Source organism: Penaeus chinensis, chromosome 22, assembly GCF_019202785.1.
Source record: "Penaeus chinensis breed Huanghai No. 1 chromosome 22, ASM1920278v2, whole genome shotgun sequence".
Classification (NCBI taxonomy): Eukaryota; Metazoa; Arthropoda; class Malacostraca; order Decapoda; family Penaeidae; genus Penaeus; species Penaeus chinensis.
In genome coordinates, this window is record NC_061840.1 from 11,579,755 (window position 1) to 11,595,853 (window position 16,099).

The 16,099-nt window shown below is 37.3% G+C and overlaps 1 protein-coding gene across 3 annotated transcripts; it reads right to left on the minus strand.

Moving 5' to 3' along the window:
- Window positions 1–2,245: 2,245 nt before the first annotated feature.
- LOC125036886 (flocculation protein FLO11-like) lies at window positions 2,246–11,993 on the minus strand. 3 transcript variants are annotated; one of them, XM_047629818.1, is made up of 9 exons: window positions 11,699–11,993; window positions 9,779–9,877; window positions 9,524–9,586; window positions 8,464–8,626; window positions 7,790–7,877; window positions 5,419–7,359; window positions 5,117–5,249; window positions 3,677–3,804; window positions 2,246–2,726 (listed from the first exon to the last, which is right to left on the minus strand). In XM_047629818.1, the coding sequence occupies exons 1-9, from the start codon at window positions 11,725–11,727 to the stop codon at window positions 2,500–2,502; spliced, it is 2,871 nt and encodes a 956-aa protein (XP_047485774.1). In that variant the 5' UTR covers window positions 11,728–11,993; the 3' UTR covers window positions 2,246–2,499. The 3 variants fall into 3 exon arrangements, with proteins under 3 accessions (XP_047485774.1, XP_047485776.1, XP_047485777.1); XM_047629820.1 differs by having other exon boundaries at window positions 9,779–9,881; window positions 11,699–11,992; XM_047629821.1 differs by having other exon boundaries at window positions 9,779–9,881; window positions 11,660–11,992.
- Between the last annotated feature and the right edge of the window lie 4,106 nt (window positions 11,994–16,099).

Consider the following 16,099-nt stretch of genomic DNA (forward strand, 5'->3'; position numbering starts at 1 on the left):
TCTCACTCTCACTCTCACTCTCACTCTCACTCTCACTCTCACTCTCACTCTCACTCTCACTCTCACTCTCACACTCACACTCACACTCACACTCACACTCACACTCACACTCACATTCACACTCACACTCACACTCACACTCACACTCACACTCACACTCACACTCACACTCACACTCACACAAACACAAACACAAACACAAACACAAACACAATATATATATATATATATATATATATATATAAATATATATATATATATATATATATATATATATATATATATAAATATATATATATATATAATTTCCAAAGGAGATATTTTGTTATTTTTTAATCTATTTAATGTTTGAAAAGTATACCCAGTATTATAAAGACTGCAATACATCTTTTGTAGACCAGAGAGCACTGATATTTGATAAAGTTTGGGTATTTATTGTACATTCAACCTCTACATAAGTATTTTGATGTGGATTTTTGCTGTAAATGTTTTTTTTTTATGTAATGTTTGAGGGAGGTGTAATAGTTTGAAAAGATTTTTTTTGTTGGCACATCTTTTCTATGAATAAGGTCAAAAATGACAATATTTGATAGCAATAAAAAAAGAAAAAGAAAAAAGTAATATCTTGCTATTTTAAGGTTGCAACTGATTATCTTCTAATATTCATAATCAGTTCATTGTAATATAAAATATATGCATATAATATTTAAATACTAGGAATCAATGTCCTGTTATTTTTTTTTCATTTTTCATGTTTTGAATATCTATAAGAAGATTTCTAGTTAGCCTCATGTCATTTGTTATTATACTGTTATATGCATTAAAGTGATACTATAATTACCTGTGTTGTTTATAATGCCTTTTTCAAAGTTCAATTGTGGTCTATAAAATATTTGAAATATTTATGTATCCACACATAGGAGGCAGTGTATCAACAGATCCCCCAACAGTGTGTGTTTTGTGTGTGTGTGTGTGTGTGTGTGTGTGTATGTGTGTGTGTGTGTGTGTGTGTGTGTGTGTGTGTGTGTGTGTGTGTGTGTGTGTGTGTGTGTGTGTGTGTGTGTGTGTGTGTGTGTGCATATATATATATATATATATATATATATATATATATATATATATGTGGTCCTCAGCCATTGCCCCAACTAATTTTGAATGGTCTTTTCTTCTCCCTTTTTCCTTTTCTTCATCCCCTTGTTCTGTCCACTTTTCCTAATTGTTAAACTCATTAATGCTGTTTTCTCCACAATACTTTATCATAATGCTCCCTACTACCGTAACTCCTGCTTGTAACAACTTTACCTTATACTATCCCCAATCAGCTCCCCCTCTCTACTCTTTTCACTATCATACTACCCTCTAGTACTGTTCAACCTGTAACTTTACCCTAATCATTAACTCATCCCCAACCCTTCTCGCTATTATACTTTATCCTAGTGTCATATGACCATTTGATGTCATATAGCACTTCCTGAAATGGGAGCTTTGCCCCTAAGCCTCATGCTATTAATATATTTTAAATATGCTCCTGATGACCTTAAATGCTGATACAGCAGAAAATTTTCAATAGATAAATTATTTATATATATAAATATATATACTCTCTCACACACACACACACACACACACACACACACACACACACACACACACACACACACACACACACACACACACACACACACACACATACACACACACATACACATACACATACACATACACATACACATACACATACACATACACATACACATACACATACACATACACATACACATACACATACACATACACATACACATACACATACACATACACATACACATACACATATATATATATGAATAAATATAATATATATTTATGTACAATATATATATATGAATATATATATGATTATATATATATATAAATATATGAATAAATATAATAGATATTTATGTATAATATTTAAATAAATATATATATATAAATGATTATATATATAATTATATTTATTCATATTTAATTTATATTTATGTGTGTGTGTGTGTGTGTGTGTGTGTGTGTGTGTGTGTGTGTGTGTGTGTGTGTGTGTGTGTGTGTGTGTGTGTGTGTGTGTGTGTGTTGTGTTTGAGTGTGTGTGTGGGGTGGGGTGTGTGCGTGTGTGTGTGCATGCGTGCCCAAAAGAAACTAGATCACAATAAAAATCCTGCCAGAAAGTGTGATTAGAAATAGAACAAGGATGATTTAGAAACACTCATAGCTTTATATATTTTATTGTTAATGTTTCCTAGTTTTTTTTTCGGGTGATTTGTGCAAAAATATGTTTTTTATCACTGAAATTGTTTGGTGATTTTTATCTTTATATCTCTTATTATAATATCACATGAATAGCATTTAAGGCACCATCTACAACCAGTATTTCTTCCTCTTTCCCTCTTGTTTTGCAGAAATGAAGAAAACCATAATTCAACCCCTCCATGCCATCACAAAACTAACGTCACCATCCACAGCCTAATCATAAAAATCAAAGTCGTCTTCATCTGAGGCTTCTGCCCCAGCGCTCACACCTCCAGATTCCGAATCCGAGTCCAGGTTGAGCTGAAGGGCAGCCGAGGGCCGAGTCTTGCCAAGGAGTGCCCTGGGGGCTGGGGCCGAGGCTGCTTTTATTCCTTTTGGGTTCTCTGCTTGACTGGGAGCTGTGCTGGTCTCAGGTGGCGGCACTGGCTTCTCTCCTGTGACTGGCGGGATGAACAATACCATTAAATCAGGCCGGAGTGCTAAAGTCTGTGATTTAAACTGCTGTTCTTCAAACTTTTCATCACATCACTTTGTAGACTAGTTAGTACAGTTTACACCATTCTGTCTGAAAAAGTTCATTCTTGTAACACTGCCAAGCTCGTGCTTGTCAGTGTACAAGTGTGAGCCACTACTCAGGTTGTGCTAGGTTCAATATACATATGTATGTGTGTGTGTGTGTGTGTGTGTGTGTGTGTGTGTGTGTGTGTGTGTGTGTGTGTGTGTGTGTGTGTGTGTGTGTGTGTGTGTGTGTGTGTGTGTGTGTGTGTTGTGTGTGTGTATGCATATATATATATAGATATATATATATATATATATATATATATATATATATATATATATATATATATATATATAGAAGCACATACGTATATTTTAGCATAGACATTTTTTGTAAAATATATATTTTCCTTTTGTAAGGTTCATAGTTTGATATCTTCTAAATATTTATTACCATATATTTAGTCTGATAAAATAGAAACATGACCTGAGAATGTCTTAAGTAATATTACAATCCACTTGTATCTCAGAATCAAAACTACCTGTGCAACTTTCTATATTTATAAAGAAGTAACCACATGAAAAACAACTAAAATGGCATCACCTATTACCATTTAAAGTTTGGCAGGATTGGATGAAAACTTTGAGCAAATATTTATGTGTGATATACATGTCAGGTACCTGCATGGTATGTCTTGTTAGAGGATGAATTCCTATCAGTATGCTGTGAATATTTCTACGCAATTATTTATTACAATCACTAAGAAAGTAAAGCTTCAACTCCTGAATATAATTTTCAAAGCCAAACAAACAGACATGCTGATTAATATATAACTAAAATTTTAGCTCCAAAGGATCACAATTACATCCAATAATTCTACAATATTCATACCTTGATCTTTAGGCTTGTTCATTGCTGCCTGTATAGCAGCTTCAACACTGTCTACACTGTCAGTATCAGTGCTGGGGGGTGCAGGTCGTAGCGAGGGGATACTTGAAGCAAAAGGCTTAAAAGCAGGCCTGAAAAATTCAGAATTATTAGAAGCTTATAAAGCTGAATTGCTGATATCTTTATCAGTTAAGGGCTTATTGATTATGCAATTTTACAAAGTTTCCTGAAATTGGATAGCATAATATATGTGTGTGTTTGTGGGCTTTATTCGCTACAAGGTGAGTGGATGCAAGCTGAGCTCCTTCCGCCGAGATATGGAGAATGTCCCCCTTTTATTCAGCGGCAACATCTTGGGTGGTGCTTGCTTCTGCAGGCTGGAGCGTCAGGTTTATCAGGCCGTGACAAGGGGGGTGAGTCGCTGGGCTTGCTTGCGGGGGACATATAGGTCACCTAGGAGGTCCTTGGGTAAACCAGGCTCAGGAGTAGAAGGTGCAAAGTGGCTGCTTCCTGTGATAAGGTGTACTCAGGAGGCAGCGACAGGAAGACGCAGCCTTTGTTCAGCCAGGGACAGGTATGTGGAGCACCACCTTCTGGATGTTGTTTATAGTGTGTGTGTGTGTGTGTGTGTGTGTGTGTGTGTGTGTGTGTGTGTGTGTGTGTGTGTGTGTGTGTGTGTGTGTGTGTGTGTGTGTGTGTGTGTGTGTGTACATATAAATAGATCTCTCTCTCTCTCTCTCTCTCTCTCTCTCTCTCTCTCTCTCTCTCTCTATATATATATATATATATATATATATATATATAGATATATATATAGATACATAGATAGATAGACAGATAGATAGATATATAGATAGATATTTATTTATTTATTTATATAATATATATGTATATATATTTAAATATACATTATTTTATATATATATATATATATATATATATATATATATATATATATATATATATATATATATATATATATAAACAAACACACACACACACACACACACACACACACACACACAATTATATTTAGGTAAATAAATATTAACTTGGATTAAGAACAGTTAATGCTGTCAAATGCCATATGACAGAATTATCATAATTTCCTTTTAACATGTAAATCAACCTTCATCAAGCAAACCCTGACAAAGGACAATGACAATCATTCCAATAATGTAAGCCAAAATGGGTAATGTCAGAACTACAGCTAAGAAATAGATACAGCAATGTGACAGTGAAGGCGACGGAGCCATTTTGACTGGGGATAGGGCCGTTAGACTCGTGATGTGATAAGATGTCACTTCTCTTTTGTGATTCTTTAATATGACATGATTTCACTTCACCAATTGGTTAACCTCATTTTACTTATTTATCTATATTCTTTTTTATTATACCGATATATATATATTTTTTACTCCCAGTCCCATCTGGCATTTTTACCTGGACTTTGGCACTTCTCGCTTGGCCACCATGGCACTCATCTGGTTCTCGAGGTCATCACTGTCGCTCTCTGTTGGGATGCCTGTGCTGGGTGCTCTTGTACCTGACACCATGGCCTTGTATGCTGCCGTCGCTGAGACAAAAATGAAGGTTTAATGATCAGGCAGTAGAGGAGGGAAAAGAAGAAAACAATGCATGGAAAAAAATAAAATAAAGGAAAAACAAAGAATACAGAAAAAAATAAAGCATGATCTTACTTTAAAAAACAAAAATCTGAGATAATGTTTCTAGCAATCACTTACAAGTGACAGGAACATCACGATCAAAGAAGTCTGAATCCTCGTCTGGATCCCGGGCTGCGAAAGGCTTGGGCTGTGAAGGTTTTACTGGAAGGGATGGTGTTGGTGCTGTGCTGGAGGTGTCTGTCAAAGAGCTGACTGAAGGCTGGCTGACTTGCACCTTTGAGGTATCGGGCTTTGGAATCGGGTCAGCTTTTTTCACAGCTTGGGCCACAGATACCTTTTCTGGTTCACTGGGATTTGGTTTATTTGTGTCTGTGTGAGGCGTGGGTGATGGTGCCTGGGTCTCATTTTTAGCTTTTATATCTGATGAAGTAGAGGTTAAAGAACTGTCTTTTGATTGAAGTGATGAAATTTTACTATTGCTTATGCTTCTCTCATCCGTTGATGGAGCAGATGGAAGTGATTTTTGATTACTATTCCCAGTTGATGTTGAAGGAGTGGTATTGGCTTTAGAATCTGGCTTTTGGTCTTTCTGCTGATGAATTCCTGCTGTATTTTCTTTGGCAGCGGCTATTTTGGTGCTATCATTTGTCTCATTGGTAATTTTTACAGCATTTTCTGATTCTGATTTGGTATTACTTTCTGACTGTTTTTCTGTGCCTCCTGATTCTGAATCTCTCTTGCTTATTAACTGTTTTTCAGCATTTTCTGGCTTTCTTTCTGGCTGCTTGTCACGTATATGGTAAGCAGAGCTGGAGTCTACACTATTTCCATGGGATGATAAATCACGAGAAGCAGAATTGGAGGCACTGTCTGTTTTTCCAAGAGATATTTCTCCTTGTTTATTGTTCACTGTTGAGGATGACAGCTCATTGGATCCACTTCCACCTTGGGAGGGAGCTTGTTCTTGGGGTGACAGAGGTAGGCTCTCATCCATCATTTCATTATTTGCCTGTACAGAGTCAATGCTGTGAGCTTCTGACAGTCCAGTAACAGTAGGCCTGGTAGGAAGGCCAGTGCTTGTACTAGCTTCTTCAGACAGCTGACTTGCTAGTCTGGAAAAGTTGTTAATTACTGGAGCCTCATTATGTGAAGGAACTGCAGGATCAATTTGTTGCTCTTCTGCCTTGATCTTAATTTCTGGATTTTCCAAAATATTTGGAGTACTAATACCTTGATAATTTTGACTAGTACTTATTGGCTCTAAAGGAGGAGCTGTAGAAGTAGTGTCTGTCCTTCCTGTGGGAACAGAATTGGCAGCAGATTTTCTCTGCATAGAGTGTAAGGAAAGAGTGTCAAAATATACATCTACTGGATTCTGAACTGGGTTTGCAATTCCCTGTGATGTAAGAGTATGAGAGGGTTGAGTATCTTGATGAAAAGGTTTATCAGATGGAACTCCTGCATGTCTGTGGTATGCTTCAGGTAGCAACTGACCACTTTCATTAACCATAGACAGACTCCTGGCCACAAACGATGATGGATTTGATAAGGAAGTGTTAAAACCTCCTTGTTCAGATAAAGGAGGCTGAGGAGCATTCTCCTGATAAGGATACTGAATCTGGGAAGTGACAACCGGTACAGCAGATGAAGCTGATGAGACAAGACCTCCATTTCGCAAATTTACATTTCTGTTTGCTAACTCCTGCTGACTCAGATTCAATGAGGGTTGAGGTACTCCTGGATGTAGTAAAGGCTGGGGTACAGTCATCTGGTTAGAGGTGACTTGACTTGCCATATTGCCAGATGCAAAACTATTTCCTGGCTGCTGAACTGACCCATGACTAGTTGGAGCTAATGAAGGGGCTATGGGTGATACCTGAGGAACAGCTGCACAAAAGGGGTTCAGATTGGACATGGATGAGGCTGGCATAGGAGTGCTGGCTCTCTGAAGCATGGAGCCTGAGGTGTTTGCCCCAAGAGGAAAATTTCCCAAGATGTTTGCTCCTTGGGGAAAAATGCTTGCACTTGCTGCAGACGGTATGAAGCCTGGCCTTAGTCCTATGGAAAAAGAGATATTGAACATGTACAATTTTTAGTTTATTTTGAATTTCTATAGTTTATTTTGACGCTCTTAGATGTTAATCTGGATAAATAATAAAACATATATGACTATATGGCATTATATAAGAATATGTACCAAAAACAAATCAAATAAAATGTTATCTGTGAATGTTCACTAATGCAGTATAAATCTACTTCTGATAAATAGGATGGCCTATTAGACATTAATGCCACAATATATCCAAGAAAGTGCAAATAAATGAGTTATATCTACAATTTTCTAACAGTTGTGTTCCCTTTGCGGACTTCCCTATAAAGACATGTTTTGGCATGTGAAGATCCCCAAATTTCATTGTAACGAGTGTCTACAACATACACAAAAAGATGGAGAGCAGAAGTAGAATAATAATAATAAAAAAGTACATACCTGTTTGATACAAATCATTGAGATAAAAATTGGAAGAGTTGCTTTTCAAGTTGGGATAGGCCCTTTCAAGTTGAGCCTCATATTGTTGCTTAAAAAAGAAAGAAAACAACTAGAAGAATTTGACATTAGCTAATATCTAGGTTTAAAAGTATTTGACATTAGCTGGTTCAAATAACAATAATCTTCCCTGTAAATAGAGTAATTTGTATAATCAATCATTAAAAAGGAAAACTCTTTAAGATTTTATCAAATGGTGACTGGATATTAGTTAGATTTGTGGAAGAATATATAAAGCTGATGAATTATCTTGTCCATAAATCAATCTCAAATATCACTTCCTACTAAGTTTAAACTAGAGTATAATGCTGATTCATGGAATCAATATCAGTGCAAGATAAAAAGAAGAAAAAGGTAACTGTTGGTCTTGCTCTTAGATTATTATTATTATTAGTATTTATTGCCTAGAAAATCAGAAAGTTTATAAAACTGAAAATTTACTCCCTTGCCCATCTCCCCTCCCCTAAATAAAAGATCAATAAGAATGAAACAAACCTATTAAAGCATATTCAATATAGTCTCCCCTGGGTCTCAAAAATCAGTTAATTATTTATAACTGGAAAAAAAAGGATAAGGAAAACCTGTATGTAACCCTAATTGTCCTCTCTTCATGTTACCTTCCTATTTCGCAGCTTCTCTGTCTGAGCTTCTAAGAGCTGATGTTCTCTTGTCACGGCCTCCACTTGAGATAATAATTTGCGCACTCTCTGGGCAGCTTCTAACTCCTCTCTAACAAGTTCTTTGTGTAGAGACTTTACCTTGGCCCGCAGCTCTTCATGTCTACAAAATATTAGCAAAGGGGGGATACTTGAGAGGTGGACGAATGAGTAATCAATATGTCACATTCAGTCCTCTTACCCTAAGTTAACCAAGCAAAGTTGCTAATATATGAAATATCAATTTTAGATTTGCATCTGAAACACATGCCCCCTACTCATACAGGCACATGCTTTGACTCCTGTATCTAAAAGAAATGTTACCCTACTTATACAGGCATGCATTTCAACTCCTGTACCCAAAACACTTGCCACCTGCTCATACTGGCAAAAATACACTCAGAACACAGGACCCCTACTTGTGCTGGCATGTATATCAACTCTTGTATGTGTGTCTGCTCCCTACTCGTACTGTGTTTTTAACTCTTGTATCTGAACCACCTGTCCTCTAATCATAATGGCATATATTTTGAATCCTGTATCCAAATTGCATGCTCTAAACTTATACTAGCAAGTGTTTTGGCCTTGCCAATCAAAATTCGTATTCGTCTGTCTCTTATATCCAAAATTCATGCTCCCTCCTCTTAATGACATGTGTTTTAGATAAAAGATTTAAAAACTAATAGTTCACAGATTTGCAGCACTGAATCAAGACCTTGATAGTGCAGGGGACTATACATATAAGCAATTGCAGCTACATAAAGAGTAAGAATATGAGAAAAGGTATTAGTAGGGTATTAGTTACAGAAGTAGAAGCAATACTGAGAAATTTTGTATTTCTGCAAGAAGAATTATAGTAGATAAAAAGAACACTATGTATTATAAAATAAGTAATAAACTTATTTTATCATGATATCCACACTACCATACTGATATTGAAGCAGTTCAAAGCTAATGTTGCTATGGATCTTTCAACTATTTGAATCTGAAAAAAAAGGAAATATGTGTAAATGTACAATACCTTTTTTCTCTCCTCTGTGTCTTCAGTAATCTCTCGTTTTCCAATTCTAGACGATACATTTCTCTGAAAAGAAATATATGAATTATTGACAATGTATGTATGGTATGGGAAAGTATTCATATTGTAAAGTAAAGATAGTGAGTGAGCTCACTTATCAATTAATATATATTCCACATAGCTGGTTAACTTCCTGTATATGTATGCAGGTATTACATTATATGCAGAAAATTACAGAGAACATGACATGATAATTACCTTTCTCTCACTGCCTTCCGAATTTCTGATATTTGGCGATAATATTCACTCATGTCGCCCATGTTTAAATGTGATATCTGTGAATTCTTGCTGTAGTTCCTATCTGCAATCATAATGCTAATGGTAAAGACAAAGTATTAAAATAACAATAATCATAGAAAAAAATAATCACAACAGAAACAGTATATATATATATATATATATATATATATATATATATATATATATATATATATATATATATATATACATACTGATACATCATATATATATATATATATATATACTGCTTAAAGATATGATCTGACTGAGGATATGTAAGGTGCTGCCACAGGGTATAGATGTACTGATGTATCAGTTGGATTAAGTACTCAAATCTGCCCAGCCCATTGCTTACTCATCCTACTACCAAATTTGTTTTCCTGCATGGCTAGGTTGGCTTATACTACAAAGTTGGTCTACCTTCTAAAAAGGTCAGTTCAAATTCCCTTTCTATTCATGGTCTGGCTAATATAAGTAAGACTATCTTGGAAAAAAGGGAAGAACCATGACTTAATTGCTTTAATCTGGCCAACATGTGGACCAACTCAAAATGAGAAAGGCAGAGGTCCTAGTATGTCAAACTGACCTGACTCTTGTTCAGTTCAGTTAAGTGGCATTTGCAAAAGTAAAATTCAGTCTGATTATTATTCAGGGAAGAATTATCAGAGGACATCCTGACTAAACAAAAAGGTGCTTTGCAGACAGTCAAAGTTAATTGAAACTATAATGACCAACTTGTTCATATAATGTCTTCTCTTGATGGATATTTGTATCAATGTTTTCACTTTAGTAAAGGAGAATATCAACTTCCAAGAAGTATTACACACCATAGCATATAATACCTTGAAGCAGATTCCATTCCCTAAAATTCACAAGAAATGTAGCCATCAGCATGCTTATCATTATAGAAAATACCCTGCTCAAGTCTCTGTGACAAATTAATTGTGGTGAACTACTGTCAAAATATGGCATAGCTCAGTCTTGCTAGAATACACGTATTGGAGGCTTGTTTGAAATTGTTGGAATGTGAATTATGGAGGCTGCACATCTCTAGACATAGGTGGGCAAACACATGTGCTTGTGCCTTACAAATGGAATTGCTTTATGTGTTTTTTTTTATGGCTGTGACCTTAAATATCCTCTTTCTTATTCTGTGCATCTATCCCAAGTATAGTATCAGTTTTCCATATAGTATATGGTAAATTTTGTCTGTAATGGACAGAATTAATGAAAATGAGACACATTGCATGTATGGTATTTCCTTTACAAGTGGTGCAACAGGTAATACTTTGGTATCCATGTATAGGAAAATGAAATGACAATATCATAAAAAAATTTAAAATATACAATCACGGACACATTAAATAATCTGTGCAGGCAAAGAATAATGTCAGAAATAAATAAAATGGGTCTCGACAAATGCCACACAGACAGCAAGTCAACAGTGATTAGGTTGGAGTCTGGGGCAGAACCTCTGACAGGATGGGGATCTGGGGGCAAAACCACTGGGTTAGGAAGGTTTTTGGTTCATATGGCGATGTTTGTGGATTGCTCAGGAGTATCTAGGATAATAGGGACTTATCAACAGTGGGGATGCAGTCAATTTGTTAACAGTTACCAAAACCCATTTATATCATTTGCGATGGGAAATAACAGATTCAAGGATTAATAATTGTAAGGTTGGATAGCTGTGTGTAACAAAAAAAAAAAAAAAAACCATATCCCAAAGCCATTTGACATGTGTCGTACTTCCTTAAACTTTCGCAACAAGTAATTTTGTCTCATTTCAAAAATAAAGTTCAAAACACAAGTAAAAGCACGCTTGGCTTATTTTCTTACCCTAACGTTTATCTGCAACATACAACTTCCATTCCATACCTTCTCTGGGTCTTTCCTACGGTAACCATGAAACAAAATAATCAGTATTGGCTTAATATTCTCTACAAAGAAACATTTTGGTTAAGAATCTACACATTTTCTTGTTTGTTTACATTATGTTGCTATGGCAACTGAGTCGCATTTGGTATTACTTATATTTTTATTTTCTTATTTTATTTATTCTCATTTATCATTACATTCACTCTCAAATCATTGTGCTTTCACAAGAAATACTTCATTTTCAAGAATAATATGAAACAAAGATAATGTATTGTCTAGTGCAAGTACAAACGCAAAAGCAATTCAGCGTTCATTTTGTGTTTGGAGTATGATTACTTTTTTACTTTTATTTTGTATATATGTATTGTATGTTTGCTTATCATCTTTATCATTAGGATTTGTCTGTTTTATGACATGATTTACAGTTGTTCAGTATCATTATACCTCATGTCTTGACCTGTTTATTCTCTCTCCCCCCCCCCCCTCTCTCTCTCTCTCTCTCTCTCTCTCTCTCTCTCTCTCTCTCTCTCTCTCTCTCTCTCTCTCTCTCTCTCTCTCTCTCTCTCTCTCTCTCTGTGTGTCTGCTCCCCCCCCCCTCTCTCTCTCTCTCTCTGTGTGTGTGTGTGTGTGTGTGTGTGTTGTCTGCTCCCTCCCCCCCATCTATCTCTCTCTCTATCTGTGTGTGTGTGTGTGTGTGTCTGCTCCCCCCCCCTCTCTCTCTCTCTCTCTCTCTCCATCTCCATCTCCATCTCCCTCTCTCCCTCTCCTCTCTCTCCTCTCTCTCTCTCTCCTCTCCCTCTCTCTCTCTCTCTCTCTCTCTCTCTCTATCTCTCTCTCTCTCTCTCTCTCCTCTCTCTCTCTCTCTCTCTCTCCCTCTCTTCTCTCTCTCTCTCTCTCTCTCTCTCTCTCTCTCTCTCTCTCTCTCTCTCTCTCTCTCTTCTCTCTCTCTCTCTCTCTCTCTCTCTCTCTCTCTCTCTCTCTCTCTCTCTCTCTCTCTCTCTCTCTCTCTCTCTCTCTCTCTCTCTCTCTCTCTCTCTCTCTCTCTCTCTCTCTCTCTCTCTCTCTCTCTCTCTCTCTCTCTCTCTCTCTCTCTCTCTCTCTCTCTCTCTCTCTCTCTCTCTCTCTCTCTCTCTCTCTCTCTCTCTCTCTCTCTCTCTCTCTCTCTCTCTCTCTCTCTCTCTCTCTCTCTCTCTCTCTCTCTCTCTCTCTCTCTCTCTCTCTCTCTCTCTCTCTCTCTCTCTCTCTCTCTCTCTCCTCTCTCTCTCTCTCTCTCTCTCTCTCTCTCTCTCTCTCTCTCTCTCTCTCTCCCTCTCTCTCTCTCTCTCTCTCTCTCTCTCTCTCTCTCTCTCTCTCTCTCTCTCTCTCTCTCTCTCTCTCTCTCTCTCTCTCTCTCCCTCTCTCTCTCTCTCTCTCTCTCTCTCTCTCTCTCTCTCTCTCTCTCCCTCTCTCTCTCTCTCTCCCTCTCTCTCTCTCTCTCTCTCTCTCCTCTCTCTCTCTCTCTCTCTCTCTCTCTCTCTCTCTCTCTCTCTCTCTCTCTCTCTCTCTCTCTCTCTCTCTCTCTCCCTCTCTCCACTGCATTGCATCAGAGTAAACTTTACGAGCCAAAATGGAACTCAAAATTCCGATGCAATCCCATAATTCCATTAGTCTTATTCATCATTAATTATTAATTAGTCTTAATCTCTCCCTTCGCCGATTTGCACAGGACAGTGACAGATCACTCTCTTCCAAGCTTCATTACGAATGGCGTCGTTCCTTGGCTTTTAATGTGACTTTTACCTCGGCCTGATTTTACACCTTGGCTCACGGACGAGGCAGCGTGAAAGGTGGCTTTATCTTTTTGGTGGTAAATGGAGTTCCATTATCTAAAATGCATACAAATCACTAGTCATATGAATGAAAGTTGTCTGTTACGATGGTTCATACAGGTTGATGGGTTTTATAATTTTGTTCTTTATGAAGAATACCGACGTCTGTCAGATATGGCAAGAACGAGGCACGCAGGCAATTTACAGCTGTATAAAAAGTCCTTACAGACGTGTTTTTTTTTCGTGTTTTTTTTCATAGTTTGTTCATATGCATTTCGTTCACAGTGCTCTGTGATTATTTTTATTTGCCAACTTAATTTGATTAGTAATTTAGTAAATACCCAGACTTATCGGTTAACAATATTGGAGGAGCACTAACGATTATGTGCTCTTACTATTTACGACACGTTACCTGTTCAGCTTTGATACATGAAGTGGAAGACGAGTAAAAATCGTTATGACTGTGAATTATATTAACATGTTATATTTCGCTTAATGAGTTGCTCCGCACATGCACAGCACCATATTAGAGTGAACTTTCGTATCATGTTTTTCAGCATACCTGAATGATATGAGTCAGTTCATATACGTATTCTGAATATGTTCAAATGTATTTCGTTCATAGTACTTCGTGATTAGTTCTATTTACCAACCTGAATTGATTAGATATTCTTTTGAACCGATCTCGCCAATGGTGCACAAGTTAAGTGAAAAGAAATGGGAATTTAATATTCACGTACTTATACTCTTCTTCGTAAAGTGAAACATATATATATATATGTATATATATATATATATATACATATTTTTTTTTTTTTTTTTTTTTTTTTTTTTACTTGGTTTATCATTACTCTTTCATCTATAATACAACCATTTCAGTATCTAATTTATTAAATAACCCTTTAATGGTCTGCGCTGCTTCTGCTGTATCTTGTCTTACGCCTAATATGGGAAACCTGTATTTTCTCCATTTAAATGAGTAGATTTGGAGACCACAGCGCAATCACGAGAATGTGCCTCTACTCCTAGTACCTCCGCGAACCTTTCGAGGCGATGCTGGTATCCAGAAGGGCGAATTCCTCCTGCCTCTAGGGTGTTGTTGGATGGCTAGGTAGGGGGAATCTAACCTTGCTCCTCCTGTCTTTACGGTTCATGCTTCCATCTAAAAAAAAAAAAGACGAATCAGTTCGACTAGTAATGTAATTTTCGGTTGTCAGAATATTCAGCATCACTCCCCATTATATTCATGGGATTTTTTTTTAGCAGAATTATGTGTGTAAATAAAGAGAATGTCATATTTGAAGGACGAATGTTATCTAACGAATATGATTTTCTTCATTGCAAAAATGGAGAAAAGGAATTCATTAGCATGACAAGGATGCAATTATGGGCGTCTTAAAGGTAGTATTTTGAACGTATAGGGACATGTTGGCTCACAAAATAGAACTTACATGCAATCTTGCGACTTTCCTTGTGATATTCCCCAAGATGCTCCGACCTGATCTCGTATTCTCTGACGCCAACGCACTGGAACTAGTGAATTTGACCTCGATTACCTGTTTAAATTCAGAGCTCGAATAACTGATTAACGTGACACACATTAGCTAGCCAAAGGTGGACAACTCGCGCAGCCATTCAACATGGTCAAGGTTTGTCAGCCAGGTGGGTTGATCTACTTAGAAAGCTTTCCCTTTTTTCAAGGCGTGGAAAGTGTTCTGTAAGTAACCGTTTTCACATACAACCTCATTTTACTATACTGATTAGTAACGGAAGCAAAGCAAAGGGATCCATTTATTGCAGTTCACTGTTTATGTTATCATTCTATATTTGCAAGAATTCATCCCAAAGAACTAATCTCACATTTTTTAATAAACTTAATTAGATTTAATTTTTAAAATTTCATCTCCAAGAACTAATTTATATTTTACTATTATTTTCTTAAACTTAGAAGGTCTAGAAAATCGTTTTCCTAAAAACATAACGCAGACCTCCGCCGTGCGACGTCTCTGGACACTATAGTCTCATTCCGCGTCGTTTACACGGCGCTGGTTTTATTCGCTTTAGACAAACTTCTATTTAAGAAACAGTTTATCAGGAATCTTGCAGAGGAGGTCGAAAGCCATTTCCTAGTAAATGACCTTCGTCCTGCCTACCAAGCCCTGAGAATGCTGAAATCCAAGCCCTCCTCACAGACGACTGCAGTCCGCTCAGCAAGTGGCCAGATAATAACCAACCAACAGTTAACATGGATGCGGGTAATGTTGAGATTCCTCTGCATGACCCATCCATCAGCGAGGATCCACCCTCCCTGACTGAAGTCAGGGGGACGATTTCCAAGCTGAAGAATGGTGTTTGTGGCATCCCAGCTGAATTGTTAAAGGCTGGTGGAGAACCTATGGCAAGGGGCCTGCATGCAATCCTGTCTGCCATCTGGCAGACCGGTACAATTCCCCCTGACCTGCTGAGGGGTGTGGTCATCCCTCTCTGGAAGGGGAAAGGGGATTGGTGGGACTGCAGCAATCACCGAGGCATTACACTACTCAGTATACCAGGCAAGGTACTCGCGCACATCCTACTGAGACGTATCAGAGAC